Here is a 25,258-nt window from a genome sequence, read left to right as displayed (position 1 = left end):
AAACTGCACACAAGGAGAATGGAAATGTGTTGCTCATCAAGTCTGAGGTGATGACCAACCTTCCAGCTGGGGACTTTTGATGAAGGTACCATCGGGGACCCCAACGTGCAATAGTTGGGATAGTCTGGCAGCAAGGCTGAGGCGGGACGTGACCAGGAACGAGTGGGGCATGAGGTGGAGGGAGAGGGGGAGGATGGTGGGAAGAATGGGAAGGAAGTGCCTGGAGCTGAGCCCAAGCTCCCCCCATTGCTATGCAGGTAGGAGGGACTGGCTGGGCTGTAGTGGTCGAAGCCATTGGACAACTGGTGTTGATGGAAGGACAGACCAATGGCAACAGAAGCAAACAAAAGGAAAAGAAGCAATGGGATCAATAAATGAAATGGTGAACAAATAATAAAAAACATACATAACTGAGGATACATTAATGAAAGCAAAATAAGATCAAAATCCTTGTTGATTAACCAACATCAATATAGATGAGAGTCTGAATGCTAAAGAAAATGGATGGATGGATGAAATCTGAAAAACTGAGAAACTCTGACGGCTCAACCGTTATCTGGGGACTAATGTATTAGAAAGAGTACCAAGAAGAAAACCCATTGCATAAAAAAGCCATACTAAGTGCCATCTGCATTGTTCTGCCACGAATGAGGGGGAATAGAAAATGGAAGGTTGAGACCAAACACACTCCCTGTTCATGTGTAAAACACAGATCTAGTTGACAATCCGAGGCAAGACCCCACAAATGCTTTAATCTAGTATCTGACTGGGCTGAGTAAAGATATCAGCTAGGGCTGTTGTAAACGAATATTTTAGTAATCGAGTAATCTATCGATTATTCTTACGATTAATCGAGTAATCGGATAAAAAAAATTATAAAATGAAATATTGGTAAATCTGGCATAATACTATCAGATATCAATATCAGTCCAATTTTTCATATTTGAACATCCCTAACAGTTGCTTTTTTTGTAGTTTAGAAAACTAACCTGTAACAATAATAGCTCACTTTCTAAGTTAACCAGAAGAAAAGTTATAGAAAAATCTGAAATTATATTGAATTTAATAACAAAGAGGCAGGCTCACAAATATGCTTATAAAAAATGTCTACAATCCAGCTTTTAGTTTATGTATTCATCTTCAGTGAGTTTAATAGATTAATTAAACTCACCTTGCCACCTAACCTGTCACGCTTTGGGTTTGAAAATACGGGAAATGCCGTCTGGAGTGGGAGGAGAGGGCGAATGAAGGAACATGGGGTGGAGGGGAGGAAATAGACCAGCGGACTGACGAACCGTTAGACCGGGGGACGAACACGGGGGAAGCAATACGGGATATTTACGACACCTTCACTGGTCACACTCAGAAACTCATCTACCAGCCATGTACGATGCGCTCCGCCACCCGTTTCTTCAGACCGGGATATGAAATTTATTGTGCGGTTCGTCGGTAAAGCTACATTTACACGGTAAGCATCAGCTACTCAGCCGCCCGCCCTGTTCAGTCTATCCGCTCACCTCAGCGCTCTTCCCGCCGTTCGCTTTCAACCAGCAGCCCCGGAGGAGAAATGCTGCCGTACTCCAGGCATTCCCCAAGTCATTTTAAGGATGCTTATTGGTTCCCCAAAAAACGATAAAAAGTCGGGCATTATCATCAATCAATAAAATCCCCACGGGCCAATCTTGAAGATTGGACTTTATGCCGCTGAGACTTAGCTTTTGTCAACAACTCAGAGGCGGAAGTGAGAGCTCCGCGCAACGTAAATGAAGTCCCGGCCGGAACACGGTGCGCTAACTAATAAAACATAAATTAACGAAGCTTCGAGGCAGGTAAATTTTCCTCGAGGAATTTTAGTAATCGAGGTACTCGAATCATTCGAGGAATCGTTTCAGCCCTAATATCAGCAAAGGTTTATTGAAGCACCTTTACAAGCAAAGCTGGTAGAGATGTACACAAAAAGAGTTGCAGCTGTGATTGTACAAAAAAGGTGCTGAATATAAACACCCACCAAACTTTTCAGATTATTTGTAAAAAGAAAAAAAAAATATCATGCTATTTTTAACTGAAATATCACCCACTTCGCATTGATCTAAAACATACATTTTCAACCAAATATGCAGAAGTTTGTGGTTTTAACCAGGTGATATTAATCCTTTTGCAAGCTTCAGTTTCCTCAACCTTCCTACACTGAACGGAAGCGGATATCTGGCCTTCATTATACAGAAAGAGCTTTTCACCTTGTCAGTAGCATGCTGAAGTGCAGTAGCGGTGAGAGAGCAGGCAGTGCTGCAGTCACCGTGAAGCTGCCCAGTCTCTGACGTCTCAGAGGAGCTGGAACTGGGACAAGGCTGTGACAGAGAGGACAGGGAGCAGCCGGCAGGAAGTGGAATGATGAGGTGGGAGAGAGAAGGAAGCACGGATGGAGGAGAGAGAATTAAAGCAAAGACATACTGACAGCTAGAAGCACAGGCAAACTGTTTGGCAGCTGTAGCGACTTCTCCACGAGTTAGTAAGGAAACGCACCAGGAACAGTGCACTAGGAGAAGAGTTATATCAGCATTAGATGCAAGGCCATTAAGAGCAACATGTTAAGTGTCAGCCTCATTAAAAAGAAGCTCAGTTAAAACCCTCCAAAAAGTTAAAGCCCCTTTTAAGCATCCGATACTGTAACCCACAGTGAGCAAACACAAGGCCCCATTTCCCAGGCCTGTACTGTATGTGGGTCAGGCATGGAGCTGCCAAACCACCTTCAGCGGATCATAAAAACTTGGAGTCCAACTAAACCGATGTGTTCTGGGCTGAGGAGCTCTGGTTGCTGGCGAGCAGCACGTCGTCGACTAATGCAACTGCTCTCACGGTCGATCGCAAGCCTCAAAGCCCGCACAGACAATCCCCTGGACTGACTCACACATTATTATCTCACAACCTTTGTCAGAGAGTCAGACTGAGGCGATATAGACATATTCCTAATGTATGTAGAACATACAGGCAACACAGCAGCATATAATTTAACTATGATTCATTTAATCCAAAATAAAACTGAGCGTATTCTGAGGGTTTTAAGTTTAGCCAAACCACAGTCTGTCACAGTGGTGAATTTGTGTTTCTTTCATAGCAGGATGGTTCTGACCTGTTTTACCCTGGGCTAGAAAGGAAGCAAACTAATTTCCTGCACATTTATGATACAATAATAGCACTGAAATGACTTCACATACTTACCACCGCCAGACAACTGTCTGTCTGAAGGAGACTGGCTCTCAGTAGGGAGCCGGATTGAATATATGAATAAATATGGGTATCTCTTTTATTGGCCCCGTCTTACCTTTGTTTCAGCTGGCATCGGTGAAGAGGATTTGGACGATGCATTTTGGTCCTGCGATGAAGAAATGAAGCCAGAGTCGTGGGAAGAGATGCTAGAGAGCCGAACCGGGGCCTGCAGGGGTAATGTGGAGCTGCGGTATCGATGGCAGGGGTGATGATGGTGAAAGAGGTGATGCGAGGAGGAGGAGGAAGAAGAGGAGGAAGGAGAGTGAGAGTGAGAGCCACTGGAACCCCTGGAGTCACTACTGTTAACGCTGTTCAGACTACTGTGAAAGGGGAAGGAGGACGGCACAAAGGGAGGACCAGTGGGAGAAGTTTAGCAGCGGCAAGGAGAGTTAAAGATGGGCAAGTTCACCAGAAGCCACGGGTTAAAGAGGAAGGGTCGAGTGGAGGGGGGAGGACAGGGGAGACAGGGGAGAGATAAAAGGCAGAGGATAACAGGGGAATGTGGAGGAGACAGGGTGGGAAACGATTAACACGGCATAAAATGATGCAGCAAGCAGTGACCGAAGCCAATCCAATCAAACCAATGTAAAACAAAATAATAAAATAAAAAATTATAATGAATACAGAGGGTAGACTTTTATCAAGACAAAATACTCAGATGCTGAACAAATTCAAGGACTAATTAGATTACACACATCACTGTCAATAATAAGTGAAAAAAACTTCCTCCAGTCATTGAAACAAGTATAAAATACACACCCAAATGATTAAAAAATTAAAAAATACACAAGACACCGACCACCACAATTATTCTTTAAAAAAACCAAAAGAAATACAAAAAAGCGCTGCTTTATTACTTGAACTCACTTATGAGACTCATAATGTTACTCCTGTTTTTTGAAAAGTAAAAATTAACAGTATCACATGTATCCCTTTGATACATGTGGTATTCTCTGATTTTATATTCAAATAAATATAAATCAAAAATCTATCTAGAATTAAAATTCACTCACAACCCAAGAATAGATTGTCCAAGAACAACAGGATAGATAAAAAAGTGAAAACCGGAACTCAGACAGTAGATTTCTGACTTTAAACCAGAGCAGTTGTACAAAAACCATTAGAGAAAGCAAAGGACAGCGAGCAGAAGACATAGTCTGAACAGCTAACTTCCCCACTCCCCCAAATCATTCTGCATCGTACTGGTGTTATTCTCATTGAGTGATCAATAAGAGTGAAACTAAATAGTCAAGACTTTTCCCCCAGCTCATCCTGGCCACTAGGTGTCAGTCATGGTTTGGAAAACTGTCAGTTTTAATGCCTTCATCATTTCTGATTTGGATTAAAAAAAAAGACTTTCAGGCTTTTAGAGAAATGCAAATGCATAAGGTAAATGTACACTTGACAGATTACTGAGCTTCCTCTTACATAAAATAAAGCATCCTTGACCATTTCATATTTCTGTACTCATTTCACACAGTGTTTCTTGGATGCAGGAGGTTCATGTGTACTCTACTTCTTTTAAAACATGAAGGTCAAAACTGCATAAACATACCTGCACATGCTAGATTTCCTGGACGTAGTAGTACTCGGGGAAGAAGGTGGTGTTTGATATGACCAGCCATAGTCTGAGCCCTTCAGGTCTGAGATCACCTAAAAGTAATCATTAATATTAACAGAAATAGCAAACTTATTTTACCTGACTGTAAACAAGGGCAAAACAAAGAGTAAAAATGACAAGATTTCAGGATTTTTGGCTTTTTTTCCCTCCCCATACCTGTTCACTAGCAGGAGGAAGCTTATGCGGGTCAGAGGTCAGGGCCTTGAGGTCCTCAGAGATGGTCTGGAGATGGGTAACCTCTGCCAACATGGAGATCTCCTCATCCTAAAAGCATCAAGCACATGGAAAGCAGAAAACCCATAAACGGATCGTATTTTATCCAGTCGTAGTACGGTTACAGTAATCAAAACATGAGTTTGCCTCTTTTTTTTACTCACCACTACAGGCTGCAGCAAGGATACAAAACAGCAAAATCTTTGTCTCTCCTCAATGAGAGCCTTCCTCAAAGCTTGCTTCTCTGTTTCTTCCAGAAGGATGTATTTATCACTCACATCCTGCATGGCACTGTTCAGCTGGGGCTGGAAGTCGCCACGGCCTTCACAAGCAAACAGAATACAAATACACAAAAATACACTAGTCATTACATAAGGCATGGAACCAGGAAACCAAATACTACATCACTACTTGTCATGCAATAGCCATGCACTGAATATGGAAAACTATGATTTTGCACATAAAAAGGAAGTTAGTGAAGATTTTTTTTTTTGTGGCATGTCAAATGATGCTATGTAAAATGTCCCACTACTTCGGGTATCACCTCAGCATGAAGAGCACCTCTTCTTACTGAAGCACTTCCTGGCTCTTATTCAAGGAGGGCAAAAGGTTATCTTCTTCAGACTAATCTGTTGTCTGTAGGCCGTTACTACAATATACTCAAAGGTTGGAGTCATTTTAGACATTTTTACCTTCCTCTTTCATACACTGAAATTTCAGAAAATGTTTTTGAAAAAAAAAAAAAAAATTAAAAAAAATAAAGACTTTTTATCACAACAAAAGAGCAAAGTACCAACACCACCATCTGGCCCTCCGGCTGTCTGTGTGACTTTCAATATAAATATGCAAATCCAGAGTGGGACATTACAATTCCAAGGTTATCTTGACGTGCAGCCTTGCATGTCTTCTCGCTGCGAGTCCAAGTAAAAATGTGAGTCTAGGATTTGTGAGTGTGTTTGTGTGTGCATGGTTTTAAAAGACAGGATGCCCCGAAGCCAAATCAGGCCCGCTTGAGTTCTTGAAGGAGGCAGGAAGGTTGGCGACTGCCTGTGACCGTATGATGCACTGTGGATCTCAGAGGCATTATCTAACCACTAAAGATACAGTTACACAAAAACATGTTTTGACTTTAATACATCAAGGTCTGTGGTCTCTGCCTGCTCCTATGCCAGTGTAGAGATAAATTGCTGCCTTTCATTGACATTTGTTGTAATTTCCACATGCAAGTGGTGCATAAAGCAGGGTTAATGCATCATAAAACATACAATGGTCAGTGTTTGTTCCCTTACAGATTTCTTCTGTTTGTATTTGCCACAAATGTTTCAAATTAAGCAGATTTTGATAGTAGACCCGTGCCCCAAAATATCCTAACTTATATGCTCATATGTGAAAACGTTACCCTTGAAAAACATTTACACCTATGATTGATAATTGTCAGTCATGTAGAATCAATAAATGACTTAAATAAAACTGGTCTGACAACATGAAGTAGGCTAACAAACACATAGTGCTTCAAATGAAAGAAATCCAAAGACAAATGAACGTCATAGTCAATAGTGAAGTGTTAAAAAGCTCTGTATGGTCAATGGGTGCTTGATGCAGGAGAATAATCCAAAGCACAGCAATCAAAAAAATGTTTTTAAGAAGTCAAAGTCTGAACCTAAATCCGACTGAGATAATGCAGGTCAACCAAGTAATATCTTTAGATGATAATTACAGTGCTCTGACCACAAGTGGCCGTGTTTGTTTTAGTTGTCCTATCGTCCATTAATAAATTAAACAACAAAAAAGTATATGCTTTTTTCTGATATCAAATATTTGTTTGATCTTAAACAAGCAAAAATTATCTGAAATGAGGAAAAAAAAAAGAGCAGTACTTGCCCTTGAGAAGGCAAATACTTTTTTCACAGCACTGTAGGAGTCTATGTACTTTTCCATCTCCATCTAAATAAATCAACACTAGCTTGCAACATGACTACAAGCACTGTTATAATGTTATAATGAAATGTATAGCATCCAGACCTCAAGCCAAGCACAGAGATTTTAATGCTAATGTGAGTTATGCAAGCATCTTAAACACTGGCGGTCTATGGGGCAATAAATTAAATGTAGCTCAACTAGAAAGTCCAAGTTTCAGCACGTTTCTCGGTCTTGTATTGATCCAAAGGGAAATTTTGACCAGACCGGCAAACAATTATATTGTGCAACGGTACGACTAAATCTGAACTGGCCTCACTCATTAGTCTGTTTTCCACAGCAGGACCTACCTCATTATCGTTGTCCCTACAGGCAAAATCTTTTTCCATCCTGTTGCCTTGGACATTATTTATAAGTTGGTTTGACATCTCACATACTCTTGTAATCAGTAATTATAAACAGCTCCTCTATCATTACTGTAATGTAATGTGAAGGCCGTCTGTAATGTGGATCTATAAAGTAAAATATCCAACAGCTGAAACTACAGAAAGCAAATTAACCACTTTAAAAATACGTTTTATATTCAAGTACAACACATACGCTCTGGCTCGAAGTAGACTTGGCTATAAAGTTCATGTCAAGTTGAGGACAAAGTGAGAGAAAGCAACTCTTCCACCTTAAAGCTGACATTTCTTCTCATAACTCAAACAGCAGCAATTGTGTTTTTGAAATAGGATGTCATTTTAGAATTGTAGAAAATAACATTTCCCTAAATAAAATGATATCTAGGAATTTAACTATTATTAATTATTATTCCTAAATGAAAATAGGACATGAAATGCCAAAATATGGGTATAAAATGTGGTTACCAATTAGCAAAGGGGCGAATTGACTTGGAGCTGCTTTGGACGATTATCCATCAAGCTAGACTGAAGATTAGAAACTTTCAGTCATTTCACCACAAAATACAAGCTTGTAATCCATAATACGGATCTTAAGGGCACAATTAGAATATTTTACTTTAACAGATTCATAACTTCAAAACAACCTGCTAGTCTTAAACATAGCACCGAAAAAAATGTTTACATTTCATCTCAATAAAAGGTGACCAATTATCAAGACCGTTTACTTTAAATGAGGCAGCTGGGAATTGACAAAACAGAAAGCTAATGATATGGAAACTGATCCAGAATGATATACACACATGCAATAAGCTCCACAAACTATTAGCAAAAACTCAGTCAAAATATAAAAACAATTCAAGCATTTAGGAGTTTGACTAAATCTTAGCCGTCTTTACCAGCTTCAACTTATCTGACTCGAGGGGTTGAACTGTCCCTCATTCTGCACACATGTTGCTACATGTGTGCAGACACAAATGGGATTAACTGCTCCAGCTTTCACATGGTCAATGATTAAATTAGGCTGTAATTTTAGACTTATTCTGAGTGCTGCTGGGCTTTTGGGTCAGAAAAACACTCTCATGAGACAGATAAGAAAACATCAGATCTTGTGTAACCAACTAGAAGACGGTGGATGGTGTGGTATTTTTTATGAGAAAGTAAATGTCCCTAATTCAGTTAATACGCATAAACCTATACTTAAATACTATTATTTCAGCTTAAAGTTAGATAAAGTAGAAATACGTAGATCTCAGTATTTATCTACTGAGATTAATGAGAAAAATTAGGTAGCAGGGAAACATTACAGAGAATTCGTAATGTTCTACGACAGCTGAATAACCTGATTATTCAAAATGTAGTAGATTGAGGATTTTGAGATGAAACATAGCGGTCACCTCTGAGTGGTAGTGGAAAGCTAATAAGAAGAGAAAGTATGTAGTCTTGTGTTGTCTTTAGTCAAAAGCCGGAGTTCAAGCTCTTGACAGCTGTGAAGCTCGGACATGAAGGTTAATCAGATTGAGCATACCAAGTCAAAGATTATGTCAGCTTTAACAAAGCCAAGAAGGTTTGCAAAAGCTTACTGAGCCCTGAGAGCCGCAAGTTTCTACTAGTCTGTGTTTTATTTAATGTCTATTCAGGATGATGTCTAAACAAGTTTACATGTCAATGTCCCATATTTTTCCAGACTCAAATTTCTAAAAATCTTGATCCATTCAAAATATTTAAATTTTACAAAAGTTTTCTGTCGATCTACAAATACTTCTGGAGTCGTCAGGCTTTTAATTTGCAACATTGATAGACTGATGGATTAAGGCTGGGCAAATGTTAGATGGATGCACAATCTACAGTGAGCAAGCAGATGGATGTGTGGATGAGTGATGGTGGGTGAATAGACAAATCTTTGAGTGAGTGGGATAATGAGTAGTAAGGACATACAAAAAAAATCTTTCATACTCCATTTTCTTTTCCCATTTAGATCTAAATAACACATAACTCAAATTCCATTCTTTTCCAGACTTGGAACCCTGTATGTCTAACATTGCAGCAGAAGTTTGGGCAGATGGAGGAATTCCTCTAACATTTTTTAACAAAATACACTGCAAATGCTTCAAAGGCTATGACTGAAATTTATTTTTTATTTGTTAATGTCAGTGTTATCATAAGGACAGGTGTGTTTAAGCATTATGTGACTTATGTAGCTCTTAGCGGGATAAACAATTTGTGTAGAGCATATTTCTGAAAGTCAAGGTTTTCTCTTCTTTTTTAATCTTAAAAAGGTTCTTAAAAAGAAAAAGCAACTTACTCAAAACTAAAAGTAATGAATGGGATGGCACAAAAAAGTAGAACAGTGAAAGATGAAAAGAAGGCCAAATCCTTAATTATTGTTTCTATAATCTACACTACACACTACACTAAAAAGGAGATCGACACTATAAATAGGACTAACATGTTGCTAGAGTCTCTAACGAGTAGCTACAGCTTGTATAAAAAAAAAGAATGCATGACAAGAAAGTAAAGTCTACATTAGTCATTTACCAATAAAACCAAGACACTTAATAAATTGTAGCATGAGCAACTATTTAAATATTGTCTATAAAGTGACTTACCATGATTGTCTGCTGCAGTGCAGCATTAAGAGAAGAATATCAACCATGGGTGGGCAGGGAGAGAAAAAGATCCACATGAACTGAGAAACTGACAGCTAAACTCTAATCTATCAATGTGTGCCTATGCATGTCTAAAACCTTGTTTAAGGATTCAAACATGAGAAAATGACTTTGTAATGAAAAGTGTGACGTAAAGGCTATCGCAGATAGACAGCACATGCTATCTGTTTTGATGGCATACTCTCAGATGCCATCAAAACAGATATTAAATAATCTGCATTGTCTTTAGCATAGCAATAGTCCTGCAATGATGCAGTACTTGGTGCTATCCTGACAGGCTCATTCATCTAGACTTCAAAAGATGGGAATGCAAAAACAGAAATGAGTTCCCCCTCCTTGCTTTCCTTAAAGTAGCTAACATGTCTGAAAAAAAAAAAAAAAAAAAAAAATTAAATATGAAAACCAATCCAAATCTATAAACATGCCACAATGACAGCCAGCCAAATGTCTTTTTATGTACAGCACTATTTTCCATTTAGGTGATCAAGTATGTATAACCTGAGCCAAGAGTACTGCACTGCCCTCTCACAGTGTTTACCAAGTAAGGCAATGTTCAGCCTTACTAGAGCTGCACAACTTACTCAGTAGGAAAACACTTGTTCAATACACATGCTAAACGGAGAACTGAACCTTAATTTATACATATTTCCTATTAAAATAGAAAAAATAAATCAATGAAGTTTTCTCTCCACATATTTTTCAGCACAATTTTCTTAGTATGCACTAAATTCTTGTCAACAGATTTTTACATTCACCAGCTGTTACATTGGAATATATGTATATATCTAATGCAGTATTTCAATCATAAGTCTCAAAAGAAATAGCAGCTTGCATATAAAACCAGTGGGATACACATAGATGAGTTGCAGCTTTTTCCCTTGTGACCTTTTACAAGCTCCTTCACAACAGCTACCTGGCTAAATGTTTAAAGAAGACAAATTCACCAAGAGGTCAATGGAAAAACAAGCGTCAGGTCTGGCTAGGCTAACAACAACATACCGCCTAAGGCAAAAACAGCAGCTTCGTTTCAATAAACTTACCTGCTGTTGAACTACTGCTGCAAAGCTTAATAGTTTTGCGTTTCCAGGCTTGATAATAAATCATCCATGACTAAAAAGCATTTAACTTGTTTATTTGATAAGATGTATGCCTGACGTCACACGTCAAATGCAAATGGCTTCACAAGAAGCTTCTTCTCACCTTTCTTTGCTTTTTTCTGAAGTTTTAATGTGTCCGAGGACTTCTTCTTGATTTCCTGTCGCGCTCGTTTGTACTCTGTTACAAAAAGACCAATTAACAGAGTTCAATCAACTGCTTTATTGAGCGTTTAACAATTTATATGACAAAATATTTTGTCTATTTTTGCACTACTGAATAGATGAATATAAACTGTGAACTGAAGTGATAAAACTAGCAACAATTTACTTCGAGAATGAGTTTGAGGGATCATCACCTCACCTTTTGCATGGTCTTTGTCTAAAGTGTTGACACCTCTTTTCCACTCCTCCATCTGTTCCTGCAAAGGGTTAATCAGACCCTCCAGAAAGCACCTGTGAAACGACAGGTTTCTCACTTTTAATCTGAGGTCAGATTAAAATGAAAATGCAAATGAAAATGTAGTTTTCATGACATTTCTGCCCTTCGGATGTCTATTTGGAAGGGAATGGCAAGAACTCATATTAAACCGACAAGCTCTTGCGAAACAGAGCTACGTCATGAAGAACAAAGGCCAAACAAGATCATCCACTTACCCTCCCCCCCCACATACATTACCTCCAAAATTTTTCATGCAAAGACACACTTCTGCGTTCTACCCCTTTTATTTATATACCCCTAAATACAATCCAGTCATCAAATAAAGTTCACCTGTGTAAAATTTAGTCTGGGTGTTGATGCAGCTGTTTTGTGAAAGCCTCCAAGGTCTCCAGCTATTTTTGCAAAGAAAAGTTGACCTTTGAAAACCATTCAACATTTTCCCTCCACTTCACAATTATTTACAACTGTCTGATGTTCTGTACCAAAATGGAAATAAAATACATACGTACGACAGCAGTATATTTATCATCCAATTTAAGTGAAAGCAGACTGCCAAGCTTGAAAAATGCACAAACATAAAGTCTGGTTTATTTATGTGGCACGTAATCTCACGTCAATCATTGACAGACAAACCGGGAGGGAGAAGAAAAAAAAAACACAGACTGTGAGAAAAGAGTCTGCAAGTGTCTGATTGTGCGACACAGGGGGAAGTACTAAGCTTGTGCAGTTATGTCTGTCAATCATTAGCCAAGCATGAACGTCTTCCTAGACACATTTGTAAAGTGTGTGAAATGCGGACAGCTGCAGCCTTAGCAAGTCGAGCTAAAATTAGACTTCTCCCTCTTGCAGACATCTCCACAAAGTGTGTGTCAGTGGGTGGTTGTTGATGGCAGACCCCACGTGTACGGCCCCTGCTATGGAGATCCAAATGGAATCTCTACAGAAATGCCAAGTGAAATTAAAGAGCCTCTTGTCTGGGATGTGTGTGGTAACGGGAGGGGGCAAGGCAGAAAGCTGTGCTGTGTCCATCTTTCCTTTGACATTATAGATGCGTATGCGTCCAAGTAAATAGACTTTTTCTCAGCATTCCACAACAAGGGTCACGGTCGCCCACACACCCAAAACATTACAACACAAAAGGCCAGGAGAAGCAGCAGTCAACATTTTTTGGAGGATAACTTTGGCCAAAGAGCAATGTGTGTTCAAAAGAACAACATTTCAGTGTGTAATTTTTCTTACACGGAGAACTGTCTGAGTTTCGCCTCTATGCTGCGATGCCTCATGCACATCCTGGTCAATGCCGACCCGATGTCTCTGGTGCCACCTAGAACAGAAAGGAGCATGATGAATAAACTTCCAGAGCAAAAAAATATATATATATATCAAAGTTTCATACAGATGCGTCTAATAAAAAAAATCTGATTATCATTGAAAGCTTTATTGCAGTAATTTCAGCTTAAAAATCATGTTCCATTGAGACAAAGTGATATTTCAGGAATGTATTTGTTCAAGTTGTTTATTATGACTTACAGGGAATGAACACATTAAAGTATGTTTCTCCAAAGATAAAAATAACAAAACAAAGGTTTCTAACGCCAACTGCTACATTATCAAAAAAGAAAACTGCTGACTGTTGAAGGCCTTCAACAGTCGGGCCACAAAAAGATGATAGATAATAGAAATGCTTGGTTGCAAAGTGTTGTATGCAAGCAAATTACTGGAAAGCTGAGAGGAAGGAAAATGTGGAAAAAAGTTTCACGAGCAACTTGGATACCAGTAGTTATACATCTCTACAAAAATCTAAGTTTGAAATGACATGTCTCACTTTTAGCCATTGTCACTAAAGATGGCCTGGAAAAAAAACAAAACAAAAAAAAACAGGATATGAGCAAGTTTTAGAAGTACTCAAACAGGAAAACAATTTAGGAATGTCATAACACAAAAATCAGCAGGGCAGAGTTTGCAACAAGTTAATCAGACAGAATTACAGTTAGACCTATTAAAAAAAGAGAAAATGAAAACAATGTATTATATTTTGAGATAATTGAGATTCATTTTTAATGAGAATGAAAGTCAGTTTGATTTGTACAGCAGTTTATTTTTATAGACCTGCAAATGCATTTATTTTGATAATCTTTAAACTGGAAAAACAGACAACCTGACCTCAACTTAGCATGAAACATGGACTTATGAATTACTTTATTAGCTTCCTGTGGGAAAAGACACACAGGAAATTGTTGTCTGTCCTGAACGGTTGTTTTATGTCACTAGATTAAATAGTAATAAGATGCAGTGCACAAAAGGCTACTGACAAAACAACCTTATTCAATGCTGGGAGAGACTTAAAAAAATATCTAGGACTTAAGAAAAAAATAATGAACATTCACTCTCAATCATACACCTTACAAATTATGCAACCAACACCTTTTTTTTTGTTTGTTTTTAACCAAGTAGCTTATACTCAGTTAAGAATGTGCATTTTCCTCCTCACAGCTTAAATGATCATCCGCTGGCAGCGGTGAAACATTGATTGACGGAGCTTTTGTCTAGATGTTCAGCATGAATCAATAGCTTCTCTGTGGGACCCCTGTGTGTATGTTTATTTCTCTGTGTGTCAGAGTCCATATAGAGTCGAGAGGCCTGGAGAAACCTTGAATTACTGAACTGTTGACATTCTGCACTCTGCTTCATAAACGGGGAGATACTCTATACGGTGCATCTGTGTGTGTAGCGTGTCTGCGGCATCTTATGGAGTGTAAAATTTTCAGCAGAGTGAGCCATCCAGCTGTCTGCACAGCTCGACGGCATGCAGAGATGCATGCATAGCCGTCACTCACTCAGCCACTCCCACCCACGTAACTAACTCCAAGAGACAATTGGCTTGCAACACATGCAAGAAGCTGCTGCCGTCACCTCCAACACTCGCACAGATTCTGCAGCTACAACTTGATAAGGATGGCTTCAAATCGTGAGCGACATTTCAGGTTCCTCCACAAACCCATTACCGAGATTGCGTGAGATGTTTTTAGCCCGTCTGGACTGTGTAAATATAATTATAGTAATGAACATACCATGGTGAAGTGTTGAATTTCCCAACTGGCGAGTTTAGGTGTGAAAAGAATTCCTAACGTACGTACATTAACGTAAAACAGAGGGAGTTGTTTGAAAAAACAGCTCTGGTTTCAGTTCTGTCTAAACAGTGAATGTTTTTATAACTGATACAATATGGGCTTACTGGTGTGTTACTGCAGCAATAAAACAGTATGCATAGTTGGTATAGTAGCAGTGGGTTATGAATGAACTCCTTGTGAAAGAGCTTGTTTTCACACGATCCAAATCCATATTGTTCTGCTGTTTTGTTCGCCTTTTCAAGAGTTTCTAATTTCTAAATAACAGACTAAGACTGTGGCCAAGTGTAGCACAAAAACTGGCTTAAAGAGTATTAAATCTTTCAAGATGGCAAGTTAAAACTTTGTTACACTGTTCAACTACATTTAATATCCTGTGAGGGCCACTGAGCTCAGTATTAATCCCGTTTCTGTTTTCTGAAGTCTTCCTTTTCGCGAGCTTGCTTTTACAGAGGGCGTGGCTATTATAAGGGCCTCACTGTTGCACAACACCGAAATGTTCATTCACTCCAGCGGTGAACTGTTCAGTTATAATACTCAACCATCCATGTGGCCACGTCTCCCTCACTGTGAGCTCTTGTTGTTTCTGTGGGTGTGGCTGCGTCATGAGACACTTCCACAGAGACGCCACAAACAATTTTAAAGGGTTCAGACCAAAGTCATTAAGGACAAAAAAAAAAAAAAAAAAAAAAAAAAAAAAAAAAAAAAAAGCGGTTAAATTAATTAGATACATAATAGATTAATAAGTTTACCACAAAATATTCTAGATTTAATATGAAGACCTTGCCCAAGGTCATTATTGTGGGGTGTAAGCATCTGCTGGTGTCCAACAAGCTAAGTATTAACTTACAATGAAATGCCCACTCACAACATTTGGAATATATTAGCCAACAATTATTTAATTACAAACCGTCTTTGCGATTACGTCCATCACAAACCATTTTGCTGAACGATAAATTGTACCAGAACTTATCGCGATAAGCCATAATGTTGTTTTTAGACCATTTTCAAGTAATATAGTGGTAATAACATAATACCGCAGGCACGTCCGTCTCAAAGATCAATAACCTTTAAATTTTAATGAACGTTTAACACTCGAACTGGAAGACTTTTTAAATACATAAAACAACAGAAGCGACAACTAAAATTAAATATGAAGCTATTTGAAACATATGCAGCAGACTAAAGACTTATCCAGTTTTTGGTAGAAAGAAGAAGAGAAAAATTATAAATCATGCAAATGGAAATGATCAAACTCGTTTTACTTGATCCTGCTATCAATTGATTTATTGCTTTTCGAGACAGGCTTATTTGCGACATGAATATTGTGATGAAGATACATTTGATAAAAATCACAAATAATACAAGGGTCTGATCTACTAATACTATACTATCTACTATGTAGATTTATTTTATTTTATTTTTCATTACTGGTCACTATTGAAATCCAGAAAATAAGTACATGAATACTTGCACTTTAAATAGATGTCTTTCCATTTAGCGACTGTGTGGAATCCTATATGTAAATTTGAGAAGAAATCTGGTAAAAAAAAAAAAATAAATAATAATAATAATAAGCAAATAGTCAAAATGATGAATGTTTCTTCACATGTACATATAAAAACCAAAGTAACCAGCAAATGTGTGAAGAAAAACTTTGAGAAAGAGAAAGTGTGCTGCTGGTATTTGCTACATGTAGATCGGGGACGTTGGCCACAACCAACTCTGCGGATGGGCCACAGATGGCTGCTGTTAACTATGGGCCGGTGGTTAAGAAGATAAGAGACTGAGGATTATGTACAGCTGGATACACACAAACATACTCTCCCCCAGCTGGACAGAGGTATGGAGATCTGGTGAGCAGCTAATTACAGAGCTGAAGAAAACATAAGTACCCTTCACACTAAGCCACCAGACTTTAAAAATATGCTTAATTCTTCTTTAATTCTCCTTTTACTCGAACAGAAACCAAACCACAAAATGAGTGAAAACTTTTTCATGAAAATGTTTAAGTACTGGACACATCACCACATCATTTTTTTTACTTATTTCAAAGGGGGTCATAACTCTGTACACAACCAAGGTCATGGGGTCATTGGAGAAGGAAAAAGCCCACATCCTCACAGGTCCCTCACCGTACTTAACAGTGATCGTAAGCAGCTTTTCCACATTTTTACACAGTTTTAGAAGTATAACTAACGTCTTGAAGTAAATATTCATTCAGTGGTTGTGTTCAGATGAATATTTGGTTGCAAACTTGCTTTCAGACTGCTCTAATAGACGAACATCACAGGTCTGAGCTATTCATAACAGTCATACTCCATAGTCTTCTCTGGCACTAGGTGGTACTACAACTTACCATCGTTTCTCATGACCTGGAGTTACATGAAAGGGAAAAAAAAAAAAAAAAAAACAAGGTGAAAGTCCAAAACCAGTTATTGTCCAACTGGCACTGCTGCACCCTATTCTCGCTGTCTCACACGTGAATCACATTTTAGTTTACTCATTTACATCAACACAATCAGTAAACACCCGGTGGATTACAGAGTTTTTGTTTGAATCAGTAAAGGAAATGCATAACCCAAATACACTCAGAGGGCTCTAGCTGAGCAGTTGGCGTGCCCAGATTGGTCCACCCACACAACACAGACACGGGCTTTTGCTTCTCATTCGCTCCATCATTCTGATACGTTGCTGTTGTATCAAATAACAATGAAAGGAGTTAAGTAAGATGAACCACATGGATATCGCTTGACACTGTCCGGCACACTAACAATATATTCCTTTAGCTGTGCCCTGGCTTCTTTGGACACCAAACTTACCTCCTCATTTATCTGTATCTGCTGACAGAGAGTCAGCTTGTCTGTCTAGTGTTGCCTACCCGCACACACAAACACACACGTACACAACAGACACCAAGTCTAGCCTCAACAAGCACAGACACATGCAGCGTGTGGGTGTGCAAACGCACATGCACCTGCTGTAGTGTGACGAGTGCTGACGTTAAAACGCTCTGCACTGACTTCAGTCCCCAACAGCTGCCACGCAAAAACAGGACAAAAGGAACGATGAGGACGTATTTTATTAATATACTGTGCAGTATTTGAAGAAAGTATGGAGTAGGCAGTGTGTGTGTTCGTTTATGGATCTCAGATGGCACTGCACAATATTCACAGAAGTATAATGTTGCAATAATTTTGGTAAATGCATTCATCACAGCCACTCCACCATACTTCAGGTTTACCATCTTTATCCAAGACCTATATATCAAGACACAAAACACTGAAAATGTTTTGTGGCCTTCCAAATCAGAATCCATTTTTCCTGCACTTCACCCAAGATATCACATCTTACTAACTTACTCTGTCCAGGTTGTTGTTTATAATACAATATTGCACACATTGATATTGTAATGACAGTTGTGATTCGCTATATTGTGTATTTCTGGTTTCAAAGAATAACTAACAGTCCATTGATTGGGGGACAGAAAAACATCACAGCTTTATGACAAGCATGAGACATACCAGCTTACAAATAAGGCACCTGATTGTTATTAATACTCAAAAGAATTTTTGTCTTCAGAAAAAGTTTTTTTGGCGTTTTGTACAGCATTATGCTTCTTTTCTGAGGCTGTTTCACTTTGTGAAGTTGCAAAACGAGTAAAAGACATTGACGAATGTTTATGTTCACACTGATTCCTATTCAAGACACTTTGATAAGAATGACTATATGTAATATAGGCGGCTACAGAGCATCTTTGTTTACATTTTTTGGTTAGTGGTGTGCCTCGTGATTTTTTCAATTAAAACAATGTACCTTGGCTGAAAAAAGGTTGAAAAACACTGCTTTAACCGACTCTTGCTCTATAAAAAGTTGTCACGCATAGCTGAAGTGCAAATCTATGCTAATTGGCCAAGAGTCTCGGCTACATGGCAAAAATTTGCATTACTTTCAGAGGTAAACTTGCAGTGAATAAAATGTTTGGATACTTTTATGTCTGGCCTTTCTGTGCTTTATTCTTTTCTCTGTTTATGTTTAGTTTTCTGTCTTCTCCCAATAACATCTAAGTGCTCTGCTCCCAACCATCATCCTTGATATATGAAGAAAGTGTTTTCACAGTGTCTCAGTTAATCCAGTCAATAAGCAGTTGCCTAGTTCAATGAGCGGTCAAAGTCAAGACCAAAATAAACCTCAGACTGATGCAGACTATATGCCATGGGAAAGTTCATGCTGATAACAGGAAGCTTGTCTTTAAAGATGTCCTCTTGAGTGACATGTTAGCAAAAAATGTTTTATATATTCTAACTTACTGTTTTCACATAGAGTGACAGAGATACATAAATATTTTAGCTAACAGGCAGCAAGAGGAATCTACAAATGCTTGAGATACTAGGCAAAAAAAAAATTAAAACCTAAAATGATTCAGTAATGAGCCTATAAATAAGAGGCTTTATTCCTCAATACATTGTGCCAGAATCAGCCTACATGTATCTGTTTGCCCAGATCTGACCAGTTAAAGACAGCAATGAGGGGATTAAGCGTGTCATGAGATGGCCAGTGAGAGAAAGAGAGAGTGAATAAAAGAACAGATTACCCCCGAGACCTTTCTTGCTCTTTTCTGGGCTTCGGTGCCCCACTTTCTAACTAATCTTCCTTTTTTGGTGCGACACATATTCTAAACACAGACACGCAAAAAGAATTGACTAAGACCTCTAGCAATGAACTAAATTGGCTTGTTATTTTGGTACTGACATTGTTATTTATGGTACCTCTAACAGTGAGCAGTTTCTACTGCAAGCATGTGGTCGGGACGTGCGAAAAGTCTTATACCACAGTTAATCATTGACAACGAAGAGGACAGACGTTTATGTTTTCATTGCAAAAGTCAGAATAAACTTAAGTCTGAGTCACGCTTGTACAACAGACTACACTCAAAGTTGAAAGAGCAGTCGTACTTCTGGGGAAAAAAAATGTGTGAGGTAAAATTTTCAAGAACAACCCTTGAGAATAAAAAGCCCAGATCTTTATCTTTACAACGCAAAAAACCCCAGAAAAAACAAAAGACAGGTAATTCAGGTTAGAAGGGTGGAATGGTTGATTACAACCTTGTAAGCACGTGCCGTTTTTTTTTTTTTTGCTTTTTTTCTTTAAAGAAGCATAATGCTGTACATTGGCAAGATATTTCATTAGACACATATTTTCTCCTTTCCTGATTAACAAAGTGATCGAAATCAATCCGGCATGGCATTCACAAAGAACAATTCTTCAAATAATGCAAAAAATAAACAAATTTGCAATAAATCTGTACATTTTCCCCAATCCACCTACATGTTGAGGACTGTATATTGTAACATTTATACCTTAAATATGAAAAGTTCATATCAGCTTAACTAATTGTCTAGATGAATCAGAATCTGGTCTGACGAGACAAAATCAATCAAAACCACATCAACTGCTTAGACGCACAAACAAGTTACACAATATTGTTATGAATACATTCACCTTGATTTTGTCTGCAAGCACGAGGTAATGATGCATGACGCCAAGAAGGTGGTAACAGAAGGAAAACACCAGCAATTGAAACGGTTGATCATAAATAAATCCAAAATGGTGAAGTTAAAGATAAAAAACTAATAAATCAGACAAAAACAGCTAAAAGATATTAGGCAAGTTATCAGATTTCAGATGACTAGAAGTCGTGTTAGGTTTTAAGAAATGATGGAATGAGAGAAAAGGCATCGCTCACTTTAAATTTGGCTAATTTAAAAGTAATTTTGTATTCTTTCATGACAACACCAGTGCAAACTGGAAAGCACTCTGTCATGTTGTTAACGTAGACATGAAAGACATGAGAAACTTTCCTTAGCACTTGCATAAAACCAAGCAGGACTTTTGCCCTCGCTGTGTGAGCAGGGCTGTGACCTTTCCTTTCCCTACAGTGAGACTGAGAGGTCTGTGGTCTGTGGGATACTGGTGATAATTTAAACCAGAGGCGAGCTACACAGACTCAACTGTTTGTCAGCGCAACACAACACTGCCTTGTTTGCTATAATGACCACCAGATTACATCCCCTATGTGTATGTCAGAGGCTTTGCATGTTTCTGTGCTTCTCACATGCGTAAGAGCTCCATCATAAACTCAGAATTTGTGACAGGACTTCTTCTAATCCAATGTCAGTTCACATCAATCTTCACAACTGAACGCACACGCTTCACACAAACATCATTAATGCTGCAGTTTGTGGTGTTTTGACTTTAGGAACTCAACCTTCTAAGTAATCTGAATTTTAACAGCGGTTACTCATGTAAACACGTAATGGGCCCATTATTTTACACAAAATCTAACCAGTATTTGGTATAAGGTATTTGAGGCATTTGGAAAAATTTAAAATAAAAACTTCACTACAGGCACAGAGGCAGAAACACATTGAATATGTACCATAATGGTGGAGGGATCAAGTCTGACTCTTGCATTCAAGACACATTTGAGTTAAGACTTGACTGAGACTCACTCTTAAGATTTGACATGGAGTTGTGTCTTGTGAACAATTTTTATTTGATTTGATTTTTTAAGTGGTGAAAATAACCTGCAGCTCGGACAGAGGTGCACATATTCTTGTGAATTGTTTGTGTTAGTAGTCATGGATGTTCACATACTGTGGGCTATTATGGTTAACAACAGTCCAGAGTCATGCGACTGTACGCATGACTCTGGACTGAGCATTACTGGGCCATTTTACAACAAAATACACCCATCTTCCTGGCTGTTAAACCGTGTTGTAATACATGACTGGTGACATAAAATAAAAGCACTTCCTTAAAAAAAAAAAAAACCAGGAAACACTAAATGAAGAATTTATGATATTCTACAATTATTGTGCTTCAAACTAAGAAGAATAGCCTCTAAGCCAATATAGTACACAATGCAGCAAATCAATACTAGCTCATCGAAAATAAAAGCACGTCCTCCTCGGGTCATTTAGAATATAAAATACTTTGTTTGCCTTTTACACGGATAAATATACTTGTGTTTATCTTTGATGATACTCATAGCACTATGATACAAATTTTCCAGTAACTTGAGGAAGAGTTTGTTTATTAGCAATACTAAACGGTGTTGCATCCGTAATAGGCGGCTCGCTACAAAAAAAAACAAAAAAAAAAAAAACAATATCTCGCTACTTTAGGTCACGATGTTCATCTGTTAAACCAATCAGTAATTTCCCCAACCCTGGTTCTCACGGCACACTAACCTGAATGTTTTAGACGTACCCCTTCTTCAACACACCCCATTCTGATGACTGCAATTCAGCAAAACCCTGTTAATCAGCCACATCAATTGAAATCATGTGTGCTGAAGCAGGGGAATACCTAAAACTTGCAGAGCAGTGTGCCTCGAGGTCCAGGGTTGAAAAACACTGATCCAAATGTCCCTCTTTTACTCCGTTCATAGTTATCATTCATCACTCAGAGTTATGCGACAGGGATTATATTTCTGTTTCTTGTTACAACTTGATGCGTTTGTCTTTTTTTCTCATGCTGTTCTCTTCACAAACCTTTACAGTTTCTGCTTCATCTTTGTGGGGATTTTAAGCTATGTAGAGAGTACTTAATCTTGAAGAGAAATTAGCACAGTGCTGCCATCACAAACTGGCTGAATGCATCTGGTTTCAACAGTATGGCAGCAACAGGAGGCAAGGCTGGACAAAATGATAAACTGCAAGAGGAAAAAGGGGAAAGAAATAGTGATTACTGAAAAAGATGCAACAATCCCTAAATGATTTTTATTTATTTTATTATTTTTTTTTTACAAAAAACTGGCCCAACTACTAAGCATAAAGCCACTCTAGGTGGTTAACTGTGACTTGTAAAGCGGTGCTTTGAGGATAACTTTACATGTCGCATATTGTGAGCAAGTAAAAACACTCCCCTCAACAAAGGCAGACTGGTCTATGAGTTTGACACCCACCAACAAAAGAGACAGAAGCTAGACACAAAAGGAGCTAGACACAAAGATAAAATCCTATCATAAACAAATTAGAACACGTACACCCAGGAGATCGATGCAAATGTTATCCGAGATAACGCCTACACGCACTTCCAACGCTTGTGTGTTAAAGGAAAACTTGTCCACAGAGCAGACAAGTCAGAGCTGCCCCCCTTTTACCAGGAACACACACGTAAACAAACAGTAAAAATGTTATCAGGAAATGTTGCAACAGACAACAAATCTCTGGCGGTATGAGTAATATGTTCATTTTGATGAAAGAAACAAGAAACGGAACGTCTTTCGAGGCATTGGACTACAATGGTAAGGACTGTGATTTTCAGCCACTCGGAGACACAAGACTGAAGTTAATTTGCCAGAGAAATGTGTTTTGAATTTGGCTTTGCATGCATGTCAGACGATCCAGAGTTCACTCGTCTAACCAGGTTTATGTTTAAACAAAAGCAGGAGAGCAAATAGCGACGCCTGCAAACGCACACGTACGAAAACACACTGAGAATTCACTGGAACTTTGAGCGAGACAAATATTAATTGTACCTGGTATGGCTCTAAAGCATAACCCTCACTCAAACAGATCTTGCATTGTCTTCAATAAAGTTATTTGGAAAAAAACTGAAAATATTTAAATAATCTCATTGAGCTCCCTAGCTATAAATTGTGTCAAATAAATAATCAACATTAGCTACTGATTTAAACATGAGCGATGAGTATGGAATCCATTTCTGGTCTACGTTTCGTTGAAAATTATGTTCCCATAAATGTTTCTTTCTGCAATTGGTCTACAAAACCAAGCTGTAAATATTCAAGTAAACTCAGTTTTACAAGTTGTGTACTTGACCCCAGAAATGCTCATTTTTCTGATCGCAATAATCTGCAAGAAAATCCAGAATAAGATTCCTAGTCAACAGCAGCAGAGGTGTGTTGACTGAAAGGCATGGAGCTTGTGTAGGGGACAGGATGTTGGTCTGGCCTGGACAGAAGACTGGAATTATACAGAGCCATGGCTAGTCTTGGACCCAAACTGGAAAAAGAGAACAGAGCGGTCTCACATAGAGAGCTGAGACAGTGGGTTAGTTCAGATGAAGGCTGTTCTATAACAGAGGCCGAGCATGAACTGGGAGCACCAGAGAGGAAAAAAGCTGACTTTTTTTCAAAAGAGATTTATCGTGCTTCGACTATGGTTTACAGTACAGGCTGTGTTTGCAGAAATATAAATATACAGAAAGCAAGTCAGAACTCAAAAGTCTTATTTTCAATAGAGGCCATCGTTTAAAAATGACTATAGATTAATCACAATTTCACCCTTTCTTAGGTCTTGTTTTAGTACAACTTTTTTACTGAATAGTAAAGATTGTTGTTGTGTAGGTCAGTTATATAAATCTGTACAAAAAAGAGGCAGAGATAACACATACCACATGTCACACATTGTGCCCAGAAACCAGCAGACATTACTAGATTTTTGGAAGATAAATCTTGAAAGACATCCGTTATTTACAACCTCTTTTCCCTGGGGAAGTGCCTAAGGGAGTAACAGTATGACCAGCTTTTATCATCTACAGCTTAGGAAATTTATTAAATGCCTTTTGCTTTTTCTTTTAAGAAGTGTTTTTTTTTTAATATTTAGATGTTCTCACAACTGGGTCACACCACTAGTGGTACCATTTAATTTCTTGGCATGCAGGCTCATGAATACCCAGAAGCCATAACCAAATTATCAGCTGATTTCATCAAAATTCAGAGAGGCTGGACCAGGTCAATCCATCTTCATACTGTGCCCTACTTTATACCACAAATATACTAAAACGCATCCGTTGAAGAACTAAAAGCCACTGTTGCAGTAGCTGCTTCACCAAGTGTGTCCCAGTGCAAAATTACTGACATCCTGACTCCCACATGCAGATGATGGAGATAACATCATGTCCTCACAAATGTTTAACATAAACTCACTTTTGTATTCAAAAAAAAGCAATCAGATATTCATCGGCAGCTGACATGAGAGATGGCAGCTTGTCAGGGCATACAAGCAGTTTTTGGCGTTTATAGAGGTGAAAAATATGTAAGAAAAATTGTTTTACTTATAGAAGAGACCCGAGAACCCTACCCCCATCCCCGTTTAATACCTGCTTGTTGTTTACTTTAAAAGTGAACTATAACAAAGCCCAATTATATTCTGAACAATAACTACTGAAACCACTACTAATTTAAGCGGATGTATGTTTGTATGATTGTGTATAACCAAACTGTATAAATGTATGTTTAATTATTTTAACACCAGTAGGAATAATTTCTGTTAATAGAAAACGGCTAAAATAAAGCTGTAAGTAAATAAATAAAATAAAAAACACTTGATTTTAATGAAAATCCCATACACTAAGGGAGGGAAAACACAGTATTTCTAGCAGCTGCTGAATATTATTTTCCATCTGAACAGACCCAGCGTGCTTCTACATGCTGCCTGTGTGGCAGGTGTATATTTCATTACCACAAACTCAGACTTG

At 38.3% G+C, this 25,258-nt stretch overlaps 1 protein-coding gene across 9 annotated transcripts in view; it reads right to left on the bottom strand.

Annotated features, from left to right (window-relative positions):
- The window catches only part of LOC106922368 (protein MTSS 1-like), a 45,350-nt gene that overhangs the window by 4,810 nt on the left and 15,282 nt on the right, over positions 1-25,258 (bottom strand). For 5 of the 9 annotated variants that reach the window (XM_088013759.1, XM_088013761.1, XM_014994721.2 and 2 more), the window contains 9 exons: positions 12,864-12,948; positions 11,547-11,638; positions 11,289-11,363; positions 5,266-5,423; positions 5,045-5,152; positions 4,823-4,920; positions 3,323-3,587; positions 2,238-2,348; positions 60-302 (listed from right to left, as the gene is read on the bottom strand). In XM_088013759.1, the coding sequence (XP_087869885.1) occupies positions 60-302; positions 2,238-2,348; positions 3,323-3,587; positions 4,823-4,920; positions 5,045-5,152; positions 5,266-5,423; positions 11,289-11,363; positions 11,547-11,638; positions 12,864-12,948 (1,235 nt within the window). The remainder of the gene's footprint in view (positions 1-59; positions 303-2,237; positions 2,349-3,322; positions 3,588-4,822; positions 4,921-5,044; positions 5,153-5,265; positions 5,424-11,288; positions 11,364-11,546; positions 11,639-12,863; positions 12,949-25,258) is intronic. The other 4 variants (XM_014994726.2, XM_014994730.2, XM_088013762.1 and 1 more) reach the window with 2 other exon arrangements.

This window comes from Poecilia mexicana, unplaced genomic scaffold (genome assembly GCF_051168715.1).
Source record: "Poecilia mexicana isolate PSO_F unplaced genomic scaffold, ASM5116871v1 scaffold_16, whole genome shotgun sequence".
NCBI lineage: Eukaryota > Metazoa > Chordata > Actinopteri > Cyprinodontiformes > Poeciliidae > Poecilia > Poecilia mexicana.
The sequence above is the reverse complement of the archived record's forward strand: the minus strand, read 5'-3'. Positions and strand labels throughout refer to the sequence as shown.